Source organism: Paralichthys olivaceus, chromosome 12 (assembly GCF_024713975.1).
Source record: "Paralichthys olivaceus isolate ysfri-2021 chromosome 12, ASM2471397v2, whole genome shotgun sequence".
Classification (NCBI taxonomy): Eukaryota; Metazoa; Chordata; class Actinopteri; order Pleuronectiformes; family Paralichthyidae; genus Paralichthys; species Paralichthys olivaceus.
This window is the reverse complement of record NC_091104.1, coordinates 22,021,612-22,049,119: the sequence shown is the minus strand read 5'-3', so window position 1 is coordinate 22,049,119 and position 27,508 is coordinate 22,021,612. Positions and strand designations below refer to the sequence as shown.

The 27,508-nt window shown below is 41.3% G+C and overlaps 2 protein-coding genes and 1 long non-coding RNA gene across 4 annotated transcripts; 1 reads left to right on the top strand and 2 right to left on the bottom strand.

The window, feature by feature from the left end:
* Window positions 1-520: 520 nt before the first annotated feature.
* Window positions 521-4,687, bottom strand: gemin2 (gem (nuclear organelle) associated protein 2). The gene is made up of 10 exons (XM_069536330.1): window positions 4,100-4,687; window positions 3,747-3,831; window positions 3,214-3,303; window positions 2,962-3,021; window positions 2,641-2,757; window positions 2,273-2,317; window positions 2,107-2,175; window positions 1,813-1,923; window positions 1,464-1,522; window positions 521-967 (listed from the first exon to the last, which is right to left on the bottom strand). Exons 1-10 carry the CDS (start codon window positions 4,219-4,221, stop codon window positions 928-930), a joined length of 798 nt encoding a protein of 265 aa, XP_069392431.1. The 5' UTR covers window positions 4,222-4,687; the 3' UTR covers window positions 521-927.
* Window positions 4,685-25,685, top strand: mia2 (MIA SH3 domain ER export factor 2). 2 transcript variants are annotated; one of them, XM_069536328.1, is made up of 28 exons: window positions 4,688-4,923; window positions 5,193-5,326; window positions 6,082-6,168; window positions 6,382-11,431; window positions 11,553-11,795; window positions 12,087-12,184; window positions 15,782-15,913; window positions 16,104-16,125; window positions 16,324-16,412; window positions 16,680-16,751; window positions 17,373-17,483; window positions 17,578-17,649; window positions 17,783-17,887; window positions 18,099-18,221; window positions 18,728-18,907; window positions 19,075-19,165; window positions 19,367-19,434; window positions 19,523-19,593; window positions 19,669-19,770; window positions 19,896-19,992; window positions 20,779-20,846; window positions 20,991-21,076; window positions 21,172-21,282; window positions 21,846-22,004; window positions 22,964-23,116; window positions 23,282-23,334; window positions 24,186-24,363; window positions 24,447-25,685. In XM_069536328.1, the coding sequence occupies exons 1-28, from the start codon at window positions 4,803-4,805 to the stop codon at window positions 24,674-24,676; spliced, it is 8,106 nt and encodes a 2,701-aa protein (XP_069392429.1). In that variant the 5' UTR covers window positions 4,688-4,802; the 3' UTR covers window positions 24,677-25,685. The 2 variants fall into 2 exon arrangements, with proteins under 2 accessions (XP_069392430.1, XP_069392429.1); XM_069536329.1 differs by lacking the exon at window positions 21,846-22,004 and having other exon boundaries at window positions 4,685-4,923.
* On the bottom strand, window positions 5,646-14,309 carry LOC138412456 (uncharacterized). The gene is made up of 2 exons (XR_011244824.1): window positions 14,078-14,309; window positions 5,646-6,723 (listed from the first exon to the last, which is right to left on the bottom strand). It is a non-coding gene; the product is annotated as an uncharacterized lncRNA (long non-coding RNA).
* Window positions 25,686-27,508: the final 1,823 nt, after the last annotated feature.

Here is a 27,508-nt window from a genome sequence, read left to right as displayed (position 1 = left end):
GCAGACAAACACATACGCCATCTGTTGGCTAAGACCAAATTACATTATTTTACCCAGTCTACAGATGTGTCCGATGTTACTCTGTCAGCACGAGAGGAGTCAGGAGGGGCTGAAGGAATTATGTGCAGCCACCGAGAAGAAATATTTTACTAATTTAAGTATCAACCATTTGGCGTTGATGTTGTGGACGAAAACAAAAGGACATATGGACACTGAGAAGCGTAACATTGCATTTGATTCATTGTGAAACTGAAGCAGGTCAGAAGACATCCACTGAGTAGGACACCTTCGTATGTGGCCCAGGACGCATTTAAATTCGCACAGCTAAAAACAATGTGGCCACGTGTCACAGAGCGCTGACCACGTGATGGGATCGCTCAGGACGGACGTTCATACCATGTCTCAACAGGGTCCTTGAGTTACGTCATATGCGTGGCCAAAATGCCAGTGTTGATATCGTCAGCTATAATGATGGGTGTGAAATATTGATGACCAGCAACAATGTCCACAAAACCAGGAGTTACACAAGTCATCAGTTTAATAGAAAAATCTTACATTTAATCGGAACCTTTAAACCAAAACCTTAAAAACATCAGGGATGAATTCACTAAGAAAGAAAGTGACTTTTCCTGATTAAAACAAACGTGTTCTTGCTGCTTAAGTTGTACCAGCAGAAGTCAGTTCAAGTAAACAGTCAATAGCACAATTCAACAACAAATCATATTTGTGTTCGTTACTGGGAACCATCGGTTTCATTCAACTGTCCATGTGGATGTGTTTGTTTCCATCCATTGGTTTTTTGGGGGGTGGATCCTGATCCGTTCCAATGTCGGACCTTGTGGCTCGACTGTAGAATCTGCTGCATCAGTTAGCTCACATCTCATTCTTCTTATTGTCCTGTTGATATCAAAGAGTTTGACCGTGCGTTCACTGCGGCTGATCTGCCAGGTCATTCTGCTCAAAATACCTGCAGGTTAGAAAAAGGAAATTAATATAACTGCATTCAGTAGTAAACAGAAATGAAATTCAAATTTTTAATGTTGTTACATTGGACCCAAGTTTGTCTATCTCAAAACAGGACTTCACAACCCTCCTTAGGCAGATTTCACAGCTTGCAAAAGATTTTTGCAGAATCTATTTTCTTGATTTAAGAATCTTCTCCCACGTTCTCGCTGAAATTGAATCATTGCTAAATGAAAAATTTAAAAAGTGCATCAAGATATAAAAAGGATAATTCTTTTATGCTTGCTGCATAGATTGTACAAACTTCATATTTTAAGTTTTTAAATGTTGTAGTCACTCAAACAAATCATAAATGGGTAGTTAGAGTTTGGTATGTACGTTATGTATTAGTATGGGATGGTAGAGTTTACTGTTTGGGTTAAATTGAATATTACCAAACCGTGGTATATAAAATATAATGTGGCCAGAATGATTTGAACTCTGGACTCAGTTGTAGATACCTGGCAACAAGACAGATGAGCAGGTTGAGGGCAGGTAGTTCCTCATCGTCCTGACTCTCCTGTGGAATCATGGGAGAAGGACACATTGTCAGGTCGAGAGTATCACATCAAGAGTCAAATTCTGACAGGCGCTGCTATAAAGAGTGAATTAAAATAATTTCTATAGAAATACTTTCGTCTCTTAATACAGAAATTCTGCAACAATCTGGAGTAAGTAATTATTTCCGCCCAATAAATGTCCTGACTGACAGATTAAAGCATCACAGTGAGACACACACTGGTAGTGTTACATAGAGGGCAGCGGTGAAGGAACCCAGGTTAGAGGACAGTTGTACAGACAGAGTCGTACCAGCGTGCTGCGGAGCTGAGCACATCTCCTGGCCAGTTGTCTGATGCAGGAGTGGGCTTCAGGCAGTAAAGGCTTCTCCAGGCAGGCCAATAAACCATACAACCAGCGACCCTGGAACACACACACACTGTCGTCATGTTCTGTTGGCACGCTTTATTTCCAAATGTCTAATTTACACATTCTTCTACTGAAAACGATGACTATGCATCTGCTGTACAACTACACTATGTATCTATAGCATTGAACTGAACAGGATGCAACAACCAACTGAACAAGCTGGAGAATCAAACTCACCAACTGTGGAGCAAACGCTCTCTCCTCAAACCAACTGATAAGAGTTTCTAACACCATCAACACTGTGGACTGTCAACACACAGAGAGACCATAGAGGAAACTTACAAATCACTGTTACACTGGTGAATAGAGTGAGTGTCAGTTTGATAAAGGGATGAGTATTTACCTGATTGAGTCTGCTAACGATGCTCAGGAAGGGAGGGAAGCCTACCTGAACAGAGACATATATTTATTAATACATCAGTCACATTTAGTTTTATATAATGAATCAATATTTAAACTATTAATACATTTATCAGTACGTCACATTTAGCTCTTACATAGTTTATCGTAAGTTAAACTATGCATTTCTCAATATACAGTATCAGTCACATTTAGTTCTTATTTTATTAATTATAAATTACTTGACTCACTTTATCAATAAGCAAATGCACAAAAAGTGATTTTAATTTTCACTTCAGGCAAGTTGAACAAAATATGTTGAACAGGAAAAGAGTCTCTATTCCTGTCTTCAAACAAACACATTCATACAACCTTGCTGTAGTCCAGTGCCGGCTCTGGTTCTGCAGCTGTGTCACAGGATGGCGTTCCCAGATAGACAACCTCCCCTAAACAGAACCTCTTCCAGCCCTCCTCATCCGTTAGCTTTGGCTGTAAAACACACACACTTTAATATTACATCTACGAGAAGTGTCTTTTGCAGTTTGCCTCTTTTTTCATGTGTACGCATATCAAACCATCAGCGAGTGATTCTGCTCAAACAGAAGCTCCTGAGGTGAAACATTCAATGTGATGCTATCAAATCTATACTGTTCTATTGACTGAGTGAAATTTGTAACTCTGCCATCTCCTCACCATCAGCACATTGTCATCCAGAGTCTGGCTGCTCCAGTGGTTTCTGTTCCTTGTGATGCTCTGAAAGCAAAATGCAGAACAGCTTTAACGGTCAGAGCAGATCGATAGATGAACCTACACCACAGTATTACACCGCTCTTATACACTGCCATTTTCATTCCAAACACTGAGCCACGTAACTTCTTATATTACCAGTGTTGTAGATTACACTTATCTACAATTTTTAAAAAAAATTCCATTTGAGAATTTTACCTGTCTGACGTCCGAGAATAGACCGACCTGCAGCCGCTGCCAACTGAGACTGGGGCAGAAACCTGTGGGAGCAGCATCGCAACCTGCCACCTGAAACCCAGAAGAATATATATCTTAGGCACGTGAGGGGAAAGAATGTATTTTCTTCCTCACCTGATCTCATACGTGCTAACATCTTTCATGCTTTTTCTGAGTGAAAAATAAAGTAGGGAGGCACATTACTAGTGATGTAGTGATTGGATTTTACTTATGTTTACAAAATATACTTAAGTAATTGTTGCTTGGTTTCATTTGTATATCGTATTTGCACATTCTTCCCCAACCCTTGAATATTTCATATCAGTGCAATATATATATATATATATATCTCTTACCAGCATTTGTAAAGTTCATTCTTAGATACAAACATCAATAGAAAAAATAAATGTACACAGAAGACAACCGTTTGCACATTTAAAGTGGCATTACACTGCAGTATGCAGTAGTATGTTCATTTCTGCATGTGTTTCTTGTCAGTGTGTACACAAACTCACAGAAACATTCACTGTTTGTTTCTTCTTCAGTTTCTTGGGGTCAATCTGAGCAACAACCACCTCTGGACACAATGACGCCTCCAACCTGAGGAACAGCAAACACGTTGTTACAGCACAGACCTGGTTCACAAAGAATCCTATCAATTAAGAACTTACGTGGAAAGAAAACACCCACGATATTCTACAGAAATGTTTCGAAATTGGCCAAAGTAATTGACATTCACTCCTCTCCATTGCACACTTAATAGAAAAGTTTGAATTCAGAAACAACTGACAGCATGACGAACTGTCGGGACAGACAGACTCACACCCTCCCGGGAGGAGGAGGAGGAGGAGGTGTGGGGTGAACTCACTGGACTTGTCGCAGATATTCCTGCGGGTTTCTCGGAGGTCCGTTCAGGTCCAGCTCCTCCGCAGCGGCTCGGAACTCCACGGGCAGCAGCCTGGGCATCAGCTCCTCCGCGTCCGACTTCATCGCGTCAGCTCTCAGTGCACATCTGTCAGAGGACGTGAGGGAGACGCGTCGAGCCACGGTGCAGAAACCTGATGTGACCCAAACAACACGGCTGCTCGCACGCTAGGCGGCCATCTTGCTTGGAAACGCGGAGCGACGCGTGACGTCCTCTTTGTGCGCGGGGCCGGTTGTCATGGTGTTGAAACGCCGCACGTGCCGCCAGTTTATTAGATACAGGGCGAAGTCCAGCAATCATCCACATGTTTTTTTTCTTTCTGCTCTTTTAAAACATTGATCTGTCGCCACGTTTGTTTATTCCTCTCACAGTGACTCTTCAATAAAACAGGTTTCTTCTCACATGCATCACTAAAGTCACCTTTCAGCAGGGATCGGATCATGTTTGGTTTGTGAGCAGCTCCTCTGTGTTAATGATTATCCTCATGCTGGCCTGTATCTTATCTCCGCTCTCTCATTTAGTATTGAGTCCTCATGACAGCAACAGCTTAGAGGCAACGTCCACTTGCCTAGCACAACTGGCCCCAAGGGATTTCCACCACACTATGGACATTTTCTCCTGATACGCTCCTGTTAAAACTCCAACAATGGCTGTTTCTCAGCTCTACTCATTCCTGTGGAGTACAGGCATCGTGTTTGTGATTGTTCTTCACAGGAGTCTGGGATTGTTGTCTGACTACAAGATCTGTGGAGACCCCGCGTGTGAAAGTAAGTCCTATACAGCTACTAATAGAATTCTAGTTTGTGGAATAATGTGATTTATTTTGAGATTTTCAAATGTCCAAGCTTCCTTTGTGATTTGAATCATTTTTTTTCCATTTGTGTGTGTTTGTCTATACATTGTGAGGACAAGTTGGTTCTTATTCAAAGCGCTGTTTGAAGACTAACATTTGGTTTTAGTTGTAATGGTCAACATTCAGGGATTACAACTGTGTGTGTGTGTGTGTGTGTGTGTGTGTGTGTGTGTGTGTGTGTAGGCCTGATAAGCAGGGTGCAGGCCATCAGGGAGCACCACGCCAAGGACTGTCGTTTCCTGAGCTTCAGACGAGGAGACATCATCTCTGTTTACCACAAACTGAGTGGACGGAGGGAAGACCTGTGGGCAGGGAGTGTATGTCTGCTGTCTCCATCTGTTTAACAGTCTCACCTTCTCAATTCAAACAGCCTCTTAATCCAGGTTCTGGGTTAAAGAGATTACTTAAATCATATCAGTTTCGGTTTTCACTGAGTGATTGAGTCATGTTGATGCTGTAGCTTTAACACCTGATAAACACAAATGGATTTTAAAAAATCAGATTTAATTATAATTAATAGTAATGAGATTATTATCTACGACAAGATAAAGAAATATAAGATATATTGGTGTGCATCATTGCTACTTGTGTGTTTTACTTAAAAAAACACATTAATTATTTAAGGTACAAGAATTATACTGCTTCAGAGCCACGTTTAATTATTGACATAATGCAGTTCCTCACAATCATTTATGACACAACATAATGCTTTAAAATCACACTGCCTTGAGTGGTTAGATAAAGGTCCGAAATACCTTTTACATTAGTGGAATAAATGTGGATTATTAATTCAAGGATACAAACAGAAATAATGTCTATGATAAAAAAAATCCAGACTGTATCAATGCTTACCCTGATTATGTCCAAACATAATTTAGATCTATATATTGCAAAAAAACTGTTTTCTGATGAGTCTATTTGTAACCATGTGCTTTTTTGGCTGCATCACTCATCTATAAATGATACTGAAACATCTTTATTTTTTATCTGTCTCTCATTTCTTCTCATTTTCTCTCCTCCTGATGTCCTTGACTAATGGTCATGCACTATTTTTGCTTCATTTTGGTTTCAGATTGATAAAAAGTTTGGCTATTTCCCAAAGGATGCAGTGCAAGTGGAACAAGTTTATGCAACTAATGAGAAAGTTGTGGAAACACAGGTAAAGCAGATTTGATTTTACTAACAAGACATACTTTTCATACTAGTTATAGAAGGTGATAGCAATAGCAGATAGGTAGAAAGTAACATTGACGTGCATTCTTAAAGAACCAGGTATATTGTCGAATGATAACAGTTATTTAACCTTGATTGTTGATTTTATATGATACAGAAGCTTCGTTATTTCAGAACCTGATTTTCTCTCTTCATTCAGAGATCTGATTTCTTCTGTATGGATGAGTTTGGTTATCCTATTGACTCCAGTGATCTGGACAGTGATAATGAAACTGATGACCAGAAAATCCAAATCCACGAGTCAGAATCACACAACGACGACAAAAACGCTGAACGTCCTTCAACGTCTGCAGATCCCTCAACAGAATTCCCAGTTGAAACTCAGCAATCTGAAGACACATCAACAGAGGGAGATGAAAAGAAAAACACTGGTGATGCTGCTGCCGGGACTCACAAGGAAGCACGTGGCAATCCTGTGGCTCTGAATGAACAAGGTGGGTCTCCCTCCTCATCATGGCTTTCAGTGACAGGATGGTTGGGTCTGGGAAAAGAGGAGGAATCTGTCAATTTGCCTGAAGAAGAGAAAGACGAAGGGAAAGAATCACAAGCTGAAACCTCAACTACATCAGTGACGGGGTGGCTGGGGTTCGGAGGAGAAGAAAAAACTGATGATGATGTGAAACGTGGAGAAGATGAAATTAAAGAAACTGATGATTCTTTCACTTCAACCTTGACTGGATGGCTTGGCTTCGGAGGAGACGCAAAAACAGATTCTGCCGAAAAGGAGGAAGATGGCACAAGAGAAGTGAAGGAAGAAATTGAGCCAAAAGTAACATTCAGGAGCAGGAGGATGTCTCTGGACCTCGAGAACAGCCAATTACAAGAAGAAGAGAAGAAAGAGACAAGCACATTGGATTGGCTCGGAAGCGGACTGTCACACACCCTGGGATTTGGCGTGACCAATCAGGAGCCAGAGCATGAGACAAATGCTGAAAAGGAGGCTGAGAAGGCAAGTGAGGAAGAGGAGGAACAGCCATCATCTGGTTCTTGGTTTGGGATTGGGGACATTTTAGGATTGGGGAAAAACGAGAATAAAGTTCATGAGAGTCAAGACAGTGGGTTTAAAGACACAGAAGAGGAAAAAACCACAGAAGAAGAAACGCTTTTAGAGAATGTAGACACCAGTGAAACACAGGGAGAGGAGGAAAAAAAAGAATCCAATGAAGAGCGACTGGAGGAAGAGCTTGAGACGAAAACAATCACAGAAGAGGGAGACAATTATGTTAATAGCAGTTCCAACAAAGACACTGTTCAATCTGAGACAGGATCAGAGTCTACCACCTCCGCGCTCGATGAAGACAATGGTAATAAAAAACCTGATGATTCAGACTGCAGCAAGAATGAGGCTGCGACCAAGGTTTCTCCTCAGATCAAGTCAGAGGAAACGTCCCAGGCTGCAGGTGGAATATCTATAGAGACAGAGGTCGACGAACATCATGTGCCCAAATCAGAAAATGTCAACTACAGGGAGTCAGGAGAAGAGGAAATCAAAACTTCAAGCAACAATAATGTGGATCATTTGACACAATCTGAAGTCAATCAAGGGCCTGAGCTCAGCTCTGTGGATTTAAATTCAGACTCCACCGCTCAATCTGTTGGTGAGGCTGAGGAAGATGAAAAGGATCAGCAGCAAAGAAAGATGACAGATAGAGTGGGAGAGGAAGAGGGTGATGAGTCAAAGGAAGAGGAGAAGCAGGAGAAGATGGAGGTAAAGCAAAGTGTGAAACAGGATGAATTAAAAGAGGTGGGAGAGATACAGCAGGAAATAGAGGAGGAAAAACAACAGGAGGAGACACTGAATGAGGCAGAGGAGTTAAAAGAAAGACAGAAGCAGCAGGGAGTGAAGGAAATACAAGAAGAGAGGAAGCAGGAAGAGATGGAGGAAGTAAGCAAGGTTGAGGAAATAAATGGAGAGGAAAGGCAGAAGTTAATAGAGGTGATGAAAGAAAAGGACAAACAGCGAAATGAGGAGTTAAAGGATGAGGAGAAAAGAGAGGAGGTGGAGGAGGTAAAGAAAGAGAGGAAACAGGAGGGTGTAGAGGGGTTAAAGGAGGAGGAGGAGTTAAAGGAGGAGGAGAAAAGAGAGGAGGGGGTGGAGGAGTTAAAGGATGAAGAGAAAAGAGAGGAGGTGGTAGAGGAATCAAAGGATGAAGAAAAAAGAAATGAGGAAGTGGAGGAGTTAAAGGAAGATGAGAAAAGAGGGGAGGAGGTGGGGGAGTTAAAGGGTGAAGAAAGAAGAGATGAGGTGGAGGAGTTAAAGGAAGAAGAGAAAAGAGGGGGGGTGGTGGAGTTGAAGGATGAAGAGAAAAGAAAGGAGGTGGAGGAGGAGGTAAAGGATGAAGAAAGAAGAGATGATGAGGTGGAGGAGTTAAAGGATAAAGAGAAAAGAGACAAGGAGGTGGAGGAGTTAAAGGATAAAGAGAAAAGAGACGAGGAGGTGGAGGAGTTAAAGGATGAAGAAAGAAGAGATGATGAGGTGGAGGAGTTAAAGGATAAAGAGAAAAGAGACAGGGAGGTGGAGGAGTTAAAGGATAAAGAGAAAAGAGACGAGGAGGTGGAGGAGTTAAAGGATGAAGAAAGAAGAGATGAGGTGGAGAAGTTAAAGGATAAAGAGAAAAGAGACGAGGAGGTGGAGGGGTTAAAGGAAGAAGAGAAAAGAGAAGAGGAAGTGAAAGAGTTAAAGGATGAAGACAAAAGACAGGAGGAGGTGGAGGGGGTGGAGGAGTTGAAGGATGAAGAGAAAAGAGAGGAGGAGGTGGAGGACTCAAAGGATGAAGAAAAAAGAAATGAGAAAGTGGAGGAGTTAAAGGAAGATGAGACAAGAGAGGAGGTGGTGGAAGAGTTGAAGGATGAACAGAAAAGAGAAGTGGAAGTGAAAGAGTTAAAGCATGAAGACAAAAGAGAGGGCGAGGTGGAGGAGTTGAAGGATGAAAAGAAAAGAGAGGTGGTGGAGGAGAAATTAAAGGATCAAGAAAGAAGAGATGAGGAGGTTGAGGACTTTAAGGATGAAGACAAAAGAGAGGAGGGTGTGGAGGAGTTGAAGATTGAAGAGAAAAGAGAGGAGGAGGTAGAGGAATTTAAGAATGAAGAAAGAAGAGATGAGGAGGTGGAGGAGTTTGAGGATGAGGAGAAAAGAGAGGAGGTGGTGGAGGAGTTTAAGGAAGAAGAGAAAAGAGAGGAGGTGGTGGAAGAGTTAAAGGATGAAGAGAAAAGAGAGGAGGTGGAGGAGTTGAAGGATGAAAAGAAAAGAAACGAGGAGTCAGAGGAGTTAAAAGAAGAAGAGAAAAGAAATGAGGAAATTGAGGAAGTGGAAAAAGAAAAGCAGCAGGAAGTGAAGGAACTACAAGAAGGAAGGAAGCAGGAAGCGATGGAGGAGTTAAAGCTGGAGAAGAGACAGGAGGAATTGAAGGATGAACAGAAGGAAATAGATAAGGTAAAGTTAATGGAGGAGGAGGAAAATCAGGAGAAAGTTGAGTTAAAGGGTGAGAAGAAACAGGAGGATGTGGAGGGATCGAAAGAGGTAGAGAAAAAAGAGGAGGTGGAGGAGGCAAACGAGGAGAGGAAACAGGACAGTGAGAGGGAGATACAGGAAGAGGAGAAAAGAGAAGAGCCAGAAGAGGTAAAAGAGGAGAGTAAGCTTGAGGAAGAAGGGAAACAAGAGGAGTTAAAGGAGGTGGAGGAAATAAATAGAGAGGAAAAGAAAAAGGAAATAGAGGAGAGGGAGAAAAAGGAGGAAGTGGAGGTGTTAAAGGAGGAGGGGGAAAAGAAGCAAGAACCAGAAGAGTTAAAGGGGGAGAAGAAGCAGGAGGAGGAAGAGACAAGACAAGAGGTGACGAAAGAGAAACAGAAGCAGGATGCAAAAGAAGAGAAGAATGAGGAGGAATTAGAGGAGTTCAAAGAAGAAGGAAAGCAGGAGAAAGGCGAGGAGGGGGATGAAGAGAAAAGGGAGTTTGAGGAAATGCAGCAGGTGATATACGTTAAGGGGGACAGGAGGGACAAAGAGGAAGAGGAGGGCCTTAAATGTTTAAATGAGCTTTGTCCTCAAGCTGCTGATGACGAATCTGTGACAGACAGAGCGGAGAATATCTCTGAAGATGGAAGTCAAATCCAAAGAGGAAGTGAAAACCATCACATAGGAGAGAACCAGACAAAAGCTTCTGAGGAAAGTGAAAGAGACGGACTAGGACAGGAAGAAGATGGCTTGGCCGTTTATGAGACACAAGATGTTGATCTGCCACGTTCAGGAGAGAACAGAGAAGATGGTCAGTCGTATCCTGATGATCCAAAACACACAGATCTCTATCAGGATAATAAAACTGAGTCCAAAGATGCTGAAACTAGCAGCAATGGAATTTCCATTGAGAGGAAACCAGAGGAAATTGAGTCTGATCATGAGACAGAAGATGATGTAGGGAATGAGAGCTCTGATTCACAGATGAATGAGTCTGTTGAAAGTCAGATATCTGAACACACTGCGCCCCGTGTGTCTGGAGAACCTGCTGGGTCCTCGCTACTCAACACGAGAGCAGCAGAGACTGGAAGTGGAGCAGCTTTTGGTCTTTTTAAAAACGCCTTTAGCTTTTTCAGCCAAACACATGACACTGAAACAAAGGACGGCGTTGATTCTGGTTTGGAGACAAACACAGGTGAGACATCTCAGCCACAGGCCTCTCAGATCTCTGAACAGGAAGTCAACTCAAACACTGATTCGAATCAGGTTTATACACAGGATCTTCCAGTCACCATGGCCACAGAGCCGCCACAGCCTCGTCCTTCCTCTGCCGACATCCAGACACCACCTCCGTCTCATTCTCATCCCCATGCTCCGTCTCCGCACACACATTCCCTCTCCAAGCACTACACAAACCTCCCAGGCTATATGACGGTGGAGGAGGTGACTGTTTTGATGGAGCTCTTTGGGCGACACAAGCTCCAGTTTTTAGACTACATGTTGGGAAGCTCCGAAACCGTGCCTGCAGAGCCTGACAGTGATGAGTCTATATTGTCAGATGTAGAAAGACTTCTGCATCATCACAGGGACACCCTGATGTCTCCTAGCATGAAACTTGCAGATGCTCCACAGGAGGACAAGGAAAAGACCAAGACGCTCATTGCTCTTCAGAAACTAGAGATGCTGATCTTAAGAGTGAGACAGACTTCCAGCACAGGAAAATCAGACACTAACGAAGGTATATTTGTATATATCACGGTAAACGATCATCAATATTTTAAGCTGATTAACACGTTTGATTTCAGATGGGTTTTGACTTGCGTTTGTTTCAATCAGAATGCATGTGTTTCCAAAAACAGCCAAGGCCAACTGTGTTGGTGCATCTTGTCCAACTCACAGCAAAGATCAAGAAAGGAGCCCTGTGGACTCCTCGAGGAAGACAGAGGATACTTCTGTAGCCGTGGATAACAACATCCAGAGTGATGACATGGCGGATGTGGGGAATGATGGAAAAGAAAGGGATGAGAAAAGAGGAGAGAATAACGCTGGATGTGGGGAAGAGTGTCCTCAGAATCAGTCAGGTTCACTGCAGTCACAGGAAGGTATGGGCAACTCAATAACCCCTTATCAAGATGGGTTAAACAATGATTCAAAAATCATAAGCAACAATCACACACAAGGAGAGTCACATGACCGGCTGCATCCCCATCATTCAACGACACAACCTGGAGTGTTGTGGTAACAGCTAGAACATTTATTTACAATATTTCCCACTGGTTTCAATTATCAAACAAATCATTTGGTCAAATTTTAATAACTTTATATCACCAGCGTCTTTTTGACAGTGTGGAAAGGCTTGAATTCTAAACCTCAATCTTTCTTTGTCACTCCAGGAGCAATGGAGCAAATTCTGGACTTTGTTCATCAGATCGGTGAAGAATCAGCTGCTCATGTTCATGCAGTGAGGGAGAGTCTCACATGGACCGCACAGGTAGGTGTTGTCAGCAGCTATCAGTCTATGGAAGCCAAATATACATTTCCACTTAATTGAAGCCAAGTGTATAATTTATCATAAACCGATGACACCAAACTGAAATGCAGTATAAGTGATCGACGATCCTTTATTGAAATACTGGAATAGCAGAAAACAGTTGTACATATGCAACTGAACTTGCTTGAGTTTCTTGAAACTTGAGAAAGAAATTCAAGAAACTCAAGCAAGTTGCCAATCCTGACAATACAGTGCTTACTTTTCTTAGTTCTACATGATCATCACAGTGCACAGATATTTGTAAGGAGTGATAGGATAATCAATCAAATAATAGTACTATCTCCCGAGAGAAGTGTGGAACTGAGTGTTTAGCAAAGAAAACCTAAAATATCAAGAATTCTAAACCCAGTTTGGTGTATTTGTTACAGATTCTGATCATGGGTAGTATCTACTGTTCAGTTGTGTTTCATTATGCAGTCAGAGCTCAGCAGCAACAGATTGTTATCTCTGCCAAGGAGGTTATGTTTTTGTCTGTGTTTGGAAGGGGGAGGGGTGAGGTGAAGGGTGTTCAGCTGCAACATGTTTTCATGCACTAGATATCAATCAATTCTACACACTGTACCTTTAAGGGGACAGATATTTTGAGATATGTCTAATTTGGTGCAGATCCAAATAAATGCCCAGATCTAGTGAACGAACACGGACGACATCTTTCTTTTCTGCGTTGCAGTTCATTAAGAAAAAGTAATTGCTCTTCAAGATCACACGAACAGCTTAGTAACACTCGTCATTGTTCTGAAGTAAACAAAGACGCCAGAGAATTTGTAAATAAGCGGAGCAGAAACTGGAAGAAAATCAACACCAGCATAGAAACTCTACAGCAACTAGCGCTTCGGCGGTGTAACTGCAGTGAAGTGAGAGTGTGACTCACACACACCTACGTACAACTACGAATGCTCAGCCCCGTGCATACCTTCGACGCACAAGCATGAATCAGCCTTAAAGGGATAGTTAACCGAAAAATGAAAATTCACTCATTATCCACTCACCACTATGCAGATGGAGTGGTGAGTAAAGTGTTTGAGTCCACAAAACACTTTAGGGTCTCCTTCAGACGTGTAATAACCTCATTTCGAGTCAATTCTAAATGTCGGTGCTTGCGGATACTGCTCGTGTGGATGACACCACACGAGCAGTATGGAGGCATGTTATGTTTTTTCTGTTGTTTTATTACATCTGAAGAAGAGGTCAACTCGGCTGCAACACTGTTTACCCCTGAGACTCCTGAAGTGTTTTGCGGACTCAAGCATTTTACCCACCACTCCATCGGCATAGCAGTGAGTAGATAATGAGGGAATTTTCATTTTTCGGTGAACTATCCCTTTAAAGCTCTGGGACACTGAGCTAGAACGAATTACCTCATATGGCTACAGAGGGCGCTGTACACATGATATAGTGTTGCTTTAAAATTCAGCATAAGGAATGACGGAGTATTTGCCAACAGCACAATTCACGAGTCTCATGGTTTTCAATCTGAACTTTTTGAATATGTTCATAGAGCAGGCTCAACATCTGAGTCTCTCAGTTCAGTCATCTCATCGGAGTGAGTTCTGCTTCTCCAACATCCTGAACTCGTGACATGTGGATCTAACTCTCCCTCCGCCTCTCAGGTGCTTTGCCTGAGTCTCAGCTGTCAAGCTGGCCCCGTCACTGGTGTCAGTGCTGCTGGTTGTTCATTACTCGCGTTGAGCCAGCTGGCTACCAACGCGCTGCGATCGCAGATACTTTCACACATATTTGACAGGGATCCTCTAGTTTGAAATGGAGGGAAATGAAGGCGGTCCGGTGAGTACTAATGTAAAGACGGGGGAACGTCTCGTGTCGCGTCCTCACCTGTGTCCTGCTTACGCGGCTCGTAGCTTGTGGCGATCACTCGGAGCAGGCGACATGTGTTAATGACCTTTTCGCGAGAATCCCGTGTAAAGACATAATTATGAGTCAAATTCGGTTTAATCACATTATATAACCGGAAACGACCGGAACTGAACATTGAGAATATTGTAGTTTTTTGTAAACAGTAAATATTTTGATGACACCTGTTTCCCCCTGGTGTCACTTTGAAATCGGTCCGACATGCCAGTGTGGCATTTTACAATTGGTGACGTTGCGAATGAACCATTTGCACCAGCGGGGGTGCAAAGCCATTTACCTAAACCTAGAGAGTGCACATAACAACGTTTATGTGCAACGTTAGTTTTCGTTTTTACTTCAGATATTGAGAAATTATTATTAGTACTAATTTTAACCTGTTAAATTCGTTAGGTAGACTTTGTAGAGAAATGAACCCCCCCCCCCTGCCACGCACAGCTGAACATGGTCGCGTCCAGATCGTCGGTGTTGTGAATAGGATGTGATACAGCCGCTAGCCCGGGTGATGACGGCCGTGCTTCCTCGCCCTGATGTCGGAGTAAATAAGACTTTTAACTAAACTAACCGGCCTAATGAAATAAAGCGGGACATGGCGGAACACCCGGCAAGCGAGCAGTTCTCCGGCGAAGCGGTCGACTTCCGTACGACGGCCGAGGCTTACTACACTATCGCCGTGGAGAAAGTGAAGGATGTACGTTATGTGGCAGGTTTCGTTAGCATTTCACAACTAGCATTCCCAGCTGAATCAACGCAGCGGACTCTCGCGTAGGAGAACAGCTTCATGGTTTAGTTGCTACGTCTTTTTTATTTCTCTACACTCCATTTTTGGAGTTAGCGTCCTAGCATGGCTGCTAACCAGCTGTCAGTACTGTTCCACATTGTTTTTTTCAAATGTGTCGCCGGTAGTTCAGAGTCAGCTGGTTATATAGTTCACTAGCTAAGTGGTAGAAGCGTTTCTGTTGTTCCTAAATCTTTGTGTTAAAACGTTTAAGCTGTTTTTTTTAATCTTCCCTGTTGCAGAGAAACACAACACCGGCATTTATCTGCTGCTCTGCCCTTAAAGCAGCTGTGTAGTAAAGTGCACGGGCTGTATTTGGCTCCTGTTGACAGTCAACAGCAAGGACATAACGACCCCTGGTAGATCAAATGAGATAATTGCTTTGGTCCTAATAAAAAAAAATGAAGAGGCACGTCCCGTCCCTAATGAAGCAACAGCTGTTAATGTGTTGAAACTGGCATGTGGAAACATACGGCATCAAACCTGTTGTGATGATAGTGTAGTGCTTTTTTCACATGTACTTAGTGGAAATATTGTTTACAAATGCTGATGGCAAAGCGGATCCTCATGTCCACAGTGAGTTTAGCTTTGTTTACACTCCACTTAGTTGAAGGGAGAGGACTAATTGAATCAGATTTTGTTTCCATATAAAGAAGCATCGCATAGGGCTTGGCAATAAACAATGTCAATAATTATTGCAATATAATGGTCTAAAACGCAATAAAAAAAAGGTTTAACTTACATCAATATAATGCTTAATATAATGTGCAAGCATGTTGAGGAGGTATGCACATCATTGATGCATTTAGAATTTGTTTTAGCTTGTTATAACTTGAAGATGTTGATTGAAAGTAGCTTCTAAAATAATCTACAATTTCCTCTCCGTAAAGGTTGTGTCGTCACTGCCTGATGACATCAGACCCGGGCCAGACCTGTATGGTGTACCGTGGGAACCGGTCATCTTCTCCAGTTTGGTGGGACTGGTGACAATGCTGCTGTTCACCTGTAGATGTTATAGCTCGGTGAGTATACAGCCATTTATGTACACATCCTCATCTCAAAGAGTTCAGATGTTTACATTTGTTTTGTAGTGGTCAGCGTGTCCCAGAACTCCAGAGGTAGTCTGGTGTGATTGGATCTATATGCAAACTGAGTGCATTCACACCTGTGCTTGTCCACTTTTCATTATTTACTTCTTTCTTCTTTCCACAGGTCAAAAGCAGAATGTATCGAAGTAAGTTACATTACTTATTACTTGATATCACATTCTTATGACTTAAATTAACAGAAATAAAACTAATACATCACTCTTCACTGCTGATTTTGCCTCTTTGCAATCACATCACATTACATTAACTCGTGAATCAGAAATAAGAGAAAATACATGAAACATCATTGTAATTTTATGAGTTTTGTATTCCCTCATTTTCAGGTAAAGAGAAGAGGATGGCAGCACAGGTTGCAGAGCTGCTGGATGAGAAGTGCAAAGTCCTTGAGACTCTTAGTAAATGTCAACAAGAGGTTGGTACCTGACTTACACATGGCAATGGATCTTTTCAAAAGTGGCCTGATCAATCTGGATTTTGATTTCCATGGCGTTAAACTATCTGAGGAAGAAGTGTCTAATTTATGTTGTTATGTATGATGTGAGGACAGAAACTTTCTCACTACCAAAACAGCTTATGCACTTTAAGTCAAATCCTGAAGAGATTTGCATTCTGTTGTGGTGAATCATAAGTCTTGTCAATATTTAATTTGATACGTTTCTTAATTATGTGCCTTTTGTAGTATGATGAACTGGAGGACTCACTCAGGGACAGTGGTGTGTTGGCCCAAACTCAAAAGACAGAACATCTGGAGGTAAGGCAAAGGGAAATAAAAAATCAATAGAAAACTTAAATGTTACAGTAGGAAACTTTTTTTTTCAAATCCCTTTTTAACAAAATTTAGCTGGGAGTCTGTGCACAGTGTAAACAAACCATTAAATCCCGTCAATGGAATTTCAACTTGCATTATCTGAACTGGAGGGCTGACACAATTTTATCTGGCATATAATGGATATAACACAATGTCTAATTCATGGCTTGCATTGTGTACGGATACACACCTTACAAACAGAGCTGTAAGCAAACAGGATACATGCATACGGAAAGTTTGAGTTTGTTTTGGAGGGTTGTCCAAATTGTTTGTAGGTGCTGTGCTACTTCATCGGCCACTTTACTTGTGTTTGTGACTATACAGCTGCTAATACCTATCCCTAAAAGTGACTCAAATCTGCCGTCTTTTCAATCCTTTAAACATTTTAAACGAGCCTCCCAACACAACTACACATGTATTTAAATAGATATTATTGTGCATGTATTTTTGCTGATAGTGCCATTTTGAAGCCACATCACAACACAGAGGGTCAATCTCAAAACTTGAACCTGCTTCACTGTTTGAATGTGTTTTCTGAACACATTTGTTTTTGAACACAACCAGATGAAAGCCAGACAGGTGGAACATACTAAAAAGGAGCTTGAGAGGGATCTTGAACAGCTGAAGGATCAGCTAGACCAGCAGAAACAACATAGGAAAGAACAAGAAAGAAGGGTAGGAGCACAAAATGTATAATTCAAATAAAGTATGGTAACTGATAGTTTATTGCATAATGAGTTGATGATTTATTATTATTTGATCTCTGCAGATGGCAGTGCTTGAGGAGAGCATGGAAACATTTGAAGAAGAATCCAAAGACCTCCAGTCACAGGAAGAACAGGTGCATTCATCATGAATTCTATTTTCTGTTCTGCCCTTGCCTGTCCTCACTGCACCTTTGCTTCCTGTTGTTTCCCATCTGCTGCTTCTTCTTTTTTCTGTTTGACAGTTGTCTGACTGTTTGTCTGTTTTAGGCACAAACTACTCTGAAAATTTACAGTATGAACAGTGACAGATTACAAAGGAACCTGGAAACAGCTGGAGAGGAGAACATACAGCTACAAGAGAGCAATGCTCAGGTAGGATGCCGGTACACACACACATACGAAATATAACCATGTATGGAATAGAGTAAAGTTTTGAATGTTTGAAATCAAAGGTTTAATTGTGTATTAATTTCTATCTTTCCAAGTCTATATTCCTGACATATTTGGATCTTTATCTTCCCTTTTGATCCCCCTTATTCCTTGCACCATCATTTCATCTCCGCCCATCTTGTTCTCTCTGCAGCTGAGGCAGCAGGTGGAGGGATGGGCAGAAAGAGTCAGTGAGTTGGAAGCAGAGATGCAGAGGTGTGAGGTCACATACAGCGGGATGCAGCAGGATGTGGCCAATAAGGATGAGCGTATAACGGTATGGTTGGTTCTAGCATTACTTATCATATACTGTTAGTTAGGTAGGAGAATTGGCAACGGAGTTTCCCTAGTTTGTCTTTCACAAATGCACAACACAGCAGGAGGCTTTCACAACATGTTCACAACAGCTACAAATTCTCTGCATTATTCAGGTGAGAGCAGCTGCATACAGTAGACATCGGCAGGAAGTCATGTATTAACTCCACTGCAGAGATCACATGATTTTCTAGAAAACACACAGACACCAGTGTCAGCTCTTATCACCACAAACTCTCTAGACATCTTCATCTGTGTCTTCTATGTGTGTGTCCCTGTTTTGGAGTTCAGTGCATGTCTGAGAGCAGCTTTAGCTAGTCAGTAAATATTGCCCTTGAATTAATTTCCTTTCATATAGTGGACATAACTCAAGACCTACAACAGAAGAAGACAATAAACTGATGTAAAAGATGCTAACCTTGGAGAAAGGACTTGGTTGGTTGAGATCAAATGTTTTTGTCCTGCCAGTCGCTGACAGACTGCCTGCTGAGGATGAAGGCTTGGGATTCGGATCTGGAGGAAGAGGAAGGAGCAGAGAAGGAGACACCCAATGGTGCACCAGGAAAAGAAAAGGAGAATGGAAGAGGGGGCATAACGGACACACAAGGTCATCTCCAGAAAGTCCAGAAGCTCATTTATGCTGCTAAGGTACGTACATGAAATGATCGTAGTGCATTAGATCTTGTGCTAGTTGATAAGAATGGCTAATACAGGACAGTATTTTAAAATGTTGGGAAGCAAGCCAGACACACTGACATTAAACAGTTGAATTTACTATACAGCTGCTAACATTTTGGGCTTTAAATTGTGTGCAGCTTAACGCCGACCTCAAATCAGTGGATGAAGACAAGGACAGAGTATTTGCCAAACTGAACGATGAAGTAAAAGCTAAAGAAGACCTTCAAGGTGAGTCAACATAACACTGATGTCTGTCTTATTAATCCTGTCAAGGTGAGCTGATATTGACACAATAAGATGTATGATTTCCTACACCTAAACAACCATTCTGCGTCATAAAACAGTTATATGAGTGTAAAGACTAATTATCATAACATGTGGTCTCTTTGTTAATCACTGCCACTTGTGTGTATTTGTTTTTCCCTGTAGTGAGCATTAAAGAGCTGGAGAGTGAGAAATTATCTCTGCACTCTGATGCAGAACACTACTCGGATCAGGTAGCTGACTTCATATGTGTGATATTGTATCAAATGGTGTCCTACATTAATTTGCATTTAAATTAATTATTTGTACTTATGCTTTCAGGTCCAACGATTACAACAAAAACTCCAGATTATGACAGAGATGTACCAGGAGAATGAGCTGAAGCTGCACAGGTATATAGGCACAGATAAAGACCCTTCTAAAGGTATTTCTTAACTGATTTTAAACTTAACTGATTGTGTTTGCAGACTGCTGACAGTAGAGGAGAAGGAGCGCCTGCAAAAAGAAGAGAAGTTAAATAAAGCTGACAAAAACATTGCATTGGCCATGGAAGAACTCAACAACTACAGGTAGCTGCCTCTGCCATTTGATTATGTCCAAACACATTATCAGTATGTAATATCTTCAAGTCATGTGTGAGGCTCTCCTTCACACATACAGTCTCACTTCATTCTGCATCATTGTGTTTCTTCAGACAACGAGCAGAAGAGATGGAGGAAGAGCTGGAGAAATCCAAACAGTCTTACCAGACCCAGATATCAGCACATGAGAAGAAGGCTCACAATAACTGGGTAAGTAAAACTTCGACATAAACCGTTTTACAAATGTGGAACAAACATTCAGGGATCGTATCATCACATCAGTCATGTCAGTCATTATTGGTGCAATTTCCTCTCTGTCACTACAGCACACCAGTTGTTTTCAGACATGCAGTGAACTCTTTATAATCACCAGACATTCTTCAGAGGGGCTTCATGTGAAAATGCAAATGAGAGAAAATGAGTGCAAGCCGAGAGTTTCTCTCGCAGCCCCCTTGTAAAAACTCGAGATAATGTCCAAATGAGCCAATATGAGAAAATAGCAGGAGATTGATTGGGTGTGTTGATGACATTTCTAACATGTGACAGATGTGAAAATGAATAAAAGAACACAAATATCTCAGGATGAAAAAGAGGTGCCGTACATGTAGAAGACATTTGGTGTCGATGTGCTGTATACAAAAACATGTGACAGTGGAATTAATAGATCCTATCCTGCCTCGGCCTGCTACACCTCCCCTCCCCTGAACACTCCGGAGATACCCATGTTATTGTGAACACGTCTGAGTGGGGAATCTCCTGCTGTGTTGTAAATGTATAAAAGACAAACTCCAGAGAATGTCTGGACCCAATTGTGCAGACATTCTCTGGAGTTCTCCAATGTTGTACCTGGGGACATCATTTTTTCATTACTGTCCATCTCTCCATCTATAATTGTATATATAATCAAACTGCCTGCTGAAGTTCACTGTATATTTAAGCCGATGTATCTATGCACATATGTCATGTAAAGGTATTTATTTTGACTTGATCTTCTAGCTTGCAGCTCGAGCAGCGGACAGAGACCTAACAGACATCAGGAGAGAAAATGCCCTCATGAGGCAGAAGTAAGCAAACTTAATAACTTATTAATGTTGTGGCTCAGCTGCAGAATAATTCTCTTTAATGTAGTCATATACTTTATACATTAAGGGAGTCAGTGTCCTACTAATGTCATGCCATATATTGACTCAAGGTGCGTTTGTTTACAGGCTGACAGACACACAGTTTAAATTAGACGCCCTTGACAAAGATCCATATGCTTTGGACAGTCTGGCTAGACCAATGCCTTTCAGAGGTGAGCATGCGCACACACACACACACACACACACACACACACACACACACCATCTTACATCACTCCTTGACTTTTCACTACTCTTTCCCCTCCAGCTGAGAGGTCACCATATGGTCCTTCTCCTCTGGGTCGACCAGCATCTGAAACGAGAGCTTTTCTTTCTCCTCCTACATTAATGGATGGACCTGCTCGATTGTCACCTAGAGGTATACACATATGCACACACAGAAATAAAATATACCTACAACTAGGCTACAGCTGTGCACAAAACAGTCCGCATAAACAGTCACTGTAGGCTTAAATATTGGTTTCATAATTTTCCACCATTTGCCAATTCAGTCCAAAAAGAATAAAGAAATTCAAATCAAATCACATGAAGCATGTCAAAGATAACAGCTGGCTACAGCATGATCTAGTGAAGATGCTGAAATGTCTTCAGTAGCATGGTGTGTATGCTGGCATGTTGTTTGTGCACTTTTCAGAGTCCATTGTGAAACGTTCAGGATGTATATGACAGTGATATGTGTTCAAACTTCTAATTTCATTTTAATTAACATAATGTTCTCATACTTTCTTTTCTTTTCTCTTGCTCTCATTTATTCTGGCCAAATCATCTCTCTCTGATATGATGTATTTGGTTTTGGTTCTACTTTTTTTCCCTCTTTACCCCCTCTTACATCTTCCCCCTTTCTGTCATCAATATCAAATTTTCCCTCCTCCACCTGTCCTTTCCTTCTGTCTTTTTTCCCTCTGGTTCTTCCATCTACAGGTGGCCGTAGTCTCATGGAGCCCCCAGGCGGCCATGGGGACATGGAGCGGAGTGGAGGGCCTCACTCAGACAGTGGCTCAATCTCTCCTACATGGGACAGAGATCGCAGGGGACCTCCGCCAGGACCCTCCGGGCCCCCTGGGCCCCTAGGACCTCAAGGTGTGTGTATATGTAAGAAATAGAAAGACAGGGAATTAAAGATTTCTACAAATGTCTACAAAGCCCAAGCAGCCCTGAACCTCATGTGAATTAATTGTCAGTTTGATCCAAAACTCATATCAGTATTTTTCCCTGTGTATCATATCAATCTCAAAAAAGCTACTTAGTCATGTTGTGTATGTTATTTTTCAATATATTTCTTAGTTTTACCATGTTCCTCTGTTGGGGGAAAGTTCAGAGTGAGCTTAATCAAAAATGCACAGTCATGACTTTAGAGATGAAAATACAATGGCTCTATTATCTTGATGTATATAAATGTTAGAATTTTGATATTCATTTATTTATGTTTTCCTTTCAGGGGGAGTTATTTGAATGTGGCACCACCAGATTTCTGCTGTGTCATAAACTGTTGATAACATTATTTACATGTGTATAAATGCATTTTTTGGTCTGTGATTATATTGAGGCCCAATATGTTGCATATGTTCTAAAGGCATGGTGTCTGCAAGCTGAGACCATGAGCAGGTGTAACTAATAACAGCTATTACTAAGGTTATTAGTTGCACCTACATTCAGCGATCCACCATTCAAAGTCATATGATGAGCATGTGGCTGCTGAATGCATGTTAACAGTGCATGTGGACTATGTTTAGTGCATTTTGAGTTTTTAGTTTGGAAGCTACAGATTATCATATCATTATCATATCCACCTGAAAACACAATTTGAAAAAGTTACTGTCATGTTTACATGTAAAGGTAAAACCAACTCTCACACATCCAAACAAAGAAACTCACACTTCACTCCCAGTGTGCACAATGTCACTTTCCAGTTATTATTAAATGGAATAACCTAAACAAATATCAATGAACATTTTTAACTTGAGTTTAATTTATTTACAAGAAACGGACATATAACATTGATCCTTGCAATTCTTCATGTTTCTATGCATCTCTCTCAGGCTATATGTTTCCAGAACCAGGAGGTCCCATGTTCAGGAGACCTCCACCACCTCCAGGAGCTCTGGGCCATTTGCCTCCTCCTGGGCCTCCCCATCTTAGGGGGTTCCCTGTTGCTGGTCCACCAGGACCTCCACGCCCCACAGACATGTCAGGTGAGTCACTGGAATCTGTACAGTGGATTATAATGACTTAATTGTGTTCCCATGTGTTACATTTGGACAAGTTGAAATGTAAAAGCTGAATGGAAGCTTGGGAAAATCTGTGCATGTATGCAGATGCAGAGTCTTAACTACTACTGAATGTGTTTATCAATGCAGATGGCTTGTATAGAGAAAACAGCCTTGGACCTGGTGAACAAGAAAACAGAGAGGTAAAAGACATACACCGAGTGTGAGAAATATACTGTAGGTTTAAGGAGTGCAAGTGTAACTGTCCTGTCTTTGAAATTATTATTTATTCTTTTTTCTCTAATATACTTTAAGCAAATTGTAGATCTTTCTAGACAAAAAATAAGATGTAGTAGCAGATACAAATGTAAGAAACCCAGTCATAATTGATAATGAAATGAAAAAAAAGGTAATTCGCTTTTGTATGTAGGACCAAAGAACATCCCATGATCACGTTCCATCATCCAACCTCCCATTAATATGAAATCATATGCTTTTTTTAACAATGATTTTTGAGAACTGTCGCACAATAAACATGAATAAGGAGTAAAAATAATTTTGTGTATTTAACCATTCTGCCAGAACTTGGATATTTTTAATAGAATGGTTCAACTAGTGTACATTCCTATGGACAATATAGGGAACTATCTTTCATCATTCCCTTGTTCAGATTATTTTCCCATTTCAACCCTAAAACAAAAACATTAGCTGAATCATTACTAATCACCTACTTGCAACTTTGTGAATGGCTCGTTCAAATAATGGATGATGTAGTTGACTGATTCACTGTGACATAGTTTCTTACTATTTCCAGAAATGTTGTTTATCCCTAGGACCAAATTGCTTAGTTCATTTCTCAATGTCCATTATTGTGCATCTGTTGTGATGCTATTGAATCTAATGTTTGCTGTTCATCAAGTGGGACTGTGCTAAAATGAAAAACAAACTGTATCCTTTCCCTCCTTAGAATGAGTAAGGATGGGATTTGATGTGTTACCAGTCTACTGCAGCCTCTGTAACATTTACCTGTTTGAATCTGTGTCATCATCATCAGTCTGGTCCTGGTGATCGAAGGACACCCCCTGAAGCAGACCCAAGGATGGGGGGCCCTCTCCCACCTGGAGCCCCAATGGGCCCCATGGATGGTCCCTTTCCTCGCAGAGCTCCCTATGGACCCCCACCTCCTGATTTCTATCCTCCCAGGGGACCCGGGGGCCCTCCGATGATGCCTAGTAAGCTATCCTCACTTCGTGCTCCATCTTATCTCCAGATGTTATCGGTGTAAACTTGACTCATCACTCTGATTTGCCTCCAGGGTGGGCACCTCCACCTCAGGGGATGATGTTCCCTCCTCGTTTCCCTCCTGGTGGACCTCCTCATCCTCCAGCTCCTCATCCTCACTTTGCTCCCCCCATGCGGACCCTTCCACCCGACGGCCTCCACCCTCCCTCCATGGGTCCTCCTCCTCCTCAGCAGTCCCTCCCCTCGCCACCACACAGCCAGTCACCAGAGGAGCACAGACCCTCACCTGAAGACGCCATTTGATCCTCAGCAGGTTTCTACTCGAGCTGTGAGATGATGCATTTGTGGTTCAAATCAAATTCAGTGGTGTGGCTGGTGGTCAGGTTGCAGTTTACCACTCTTGCATATTTAACATATTTAATGAATAGTGTTAACATACAGGAAACATCAGCCTTCATCCGCCTGTTTTGTTGTTTGTCTACTTCAACTGTTTTTTTTCATCCTTTTTTCTCTTTATTCTGCCTTCTTTCATTTTGTTTTCACCGCTCTCTGCTCCATTGTCATCCAGATACATTCTCATCGAGGTCATCCTCTTGTGGAGTGGTGGTGAAAGCAATATGCCTAATCCGTATGTCTGTGTGTGGGAGAATGTTGCCACATGAACTAGAAACAGCTTGAGCTTGGTGGTGTGACTTGAAACGTGTGCATGTATAGATGCTGAATGTGGCAGAGAAAATAATGTTTCACAAATGGAACCAGTCAACTTTTCATCCTGATGGCACAGAAGTCTAAATGATCCCAAGCTGTTAGGAACGAAATGTAATTCCACAGCCTAATTCCCTTTATTTTAATATGACAACACTCTTGCAATTGTCACCATGATTTTTAAAATGTAGTCATTTAGCATCTGTGTTGTTGACCTGGATTCATCTACACAAAAATCGGATCACACCATGTCTTCTTTTCTGTGACTGGACTGAGCTGATCTAAAACTCTCTTCAATTTTCCCCCAGAGGTCAAATGAGAGTTTTCTTAAAATATAATTAAAGTGAGTAACTTAATTTCACTGAGTTTCCTGCGGGACTTGGAGGATTCTGAGCAGCAGATGAGCAGTGCTTTTGATCTTGTTACAATGACTTGCACATGACCCATGCTTGAAAAATAATGTGACTTGTGTGTTTTGTCGAGGTTGAGACTCATTGTGTAACATATTGGTGAATAAAATGGAGTGATTGGAGGAGAAAGCAAACACCCATGTGAATTTTGTAAAAAGTGATTATTAATAGATGAATAAAGACTGTCAAATTGTTAATGTCTCAATGTTTCTCTGTCAGTTATATGTCCAGTTTACTTTCCATGAAACTGAGAATCCACTACAGCAAACAAAACATTGGAATTGATCAGTGTTTTATATAATACTTTTTATACATACAATGGAAATGATTGAATTTTATTAAACCACTAATTAATATATCCTTTCAAATAAATTATTAAGTAAAATTATTCTTACCTAAATTGTACAGCACCTAACTATGCTGCCATGTTTTGCTTGAGACTACTAAAATACTTCTTTAAATATGAACTTAATATATATATAATACAGATTATATTTCAAGACTCAAACTGTATATTATGTAATCTCACTGTAACTCCTGGTAAATATCCTGTAATTTAGGTGAGGATTTTGGTCATCTTTTTCAAAACTTGTGGTATAAATTGATTTGAATTCCCCATCAGTTATCAGTTAATTCAGATATTATTAGCACAGAATAGTGTGGAGCTCTATTAGTGTCTTTGATATCAAAGGAAGAATATGCTGGTGCTTCTCTCAGCTAATTTAGCTGTTTTTTCCCTTTCTCTCCAGTTTGTATATTACATAGAGAACATCACCACAGTGTGGGTAGTGGTGTAAAACACCTTCCTGTTACCTTTATTTCTCTTAAAGCTAGTTTGAAGTTTACAATGATAGTTAGAGTTTTTTAAAGAAAACTTTTTGACCTTCACCTGCACCACAGAGGATCAATCAGGGCAGGTGAGAGCTGTTAGCTGATTGATCCTCAGGTTTAAAAGGCAGCGGCTGAGCTGACTCCAAAAGACACATGCCGGACAGAGACACACTGGAGTTCATGTTGAGTTTGATTTATGTTTACTGGTTGATTTATAAAAGATGCTTAAAAGCAACACGTACATCTCTGTCTGTGTGTGGGAGAGCCCCGTGGCATGGTCGACTGCCACAGCCAGTATTTAGTATCTTATGTGCTTGGATGAATTGTCTGTGCATTGTTTGCTCTCCCTCTTGCATTGCCTCTTGGGGAAATGAATTACAATTGTTACACTTGGGGCCAGTGTCCATTATAATGTGAATTCTGAATCACTACCATGACTTACTTTGAACAGAACCAAGTCACTGTTAATGTTCTTACACCTTTGCTTTTCCCACTGAAAGAAAATATCGGCCATAAAAAAGGTTTTAACGTGGTGTCGTGATTTCTGTGGCTTCTTTATATCGAAGGGCTGGGCCTTCAGAAAAGTAGTAGTTTAGTAAAATGAGGCCTGCCAGAGCTTACTGTTTTGTCATGTGTAGTATCTACACTCATTACTCTCCCCTGAATTGCAAACACGAGAAACATGCTGTTGTACATCTTACAATAATTGTAAAATGAAGATGATACAACTGCAACGTAATTCAATTACTAGCGTATTTACAGATACCGTCTTTGACCTCAGCCTCAGCCCGGTGAAAGCATCAGCTGGTGAATTGCATCTGCAACGCTACAATGAAAAACTGAAGCAACTGCATCTTATTTTCCTTTTATATTTATGTTGCATCTAAGCTACAGTGAACAATGCAGTCTCTCTGGATCTCTCTTTGGAAACAAGGCTGCGAGTCTGACACACTGCACCTGAACTCCATGTGGCAAAAACAATTGGAAATGAAATAGGGGTTAAAGGGAAAACCCTTCAGGGGTTTTTGCCACTACAATTCGTCATAGATGGCATCTGCTGTAACCCGCTTTCTCTTCCCAACCATGCGCCATGCCCACCAACTTATAGGGGCGCCCTCGTCAACTGTGGGGTGTGTATTGAAATCAGTAAATTATATACAGGAAAATAAGCTTAAATGTTTCCCCTACA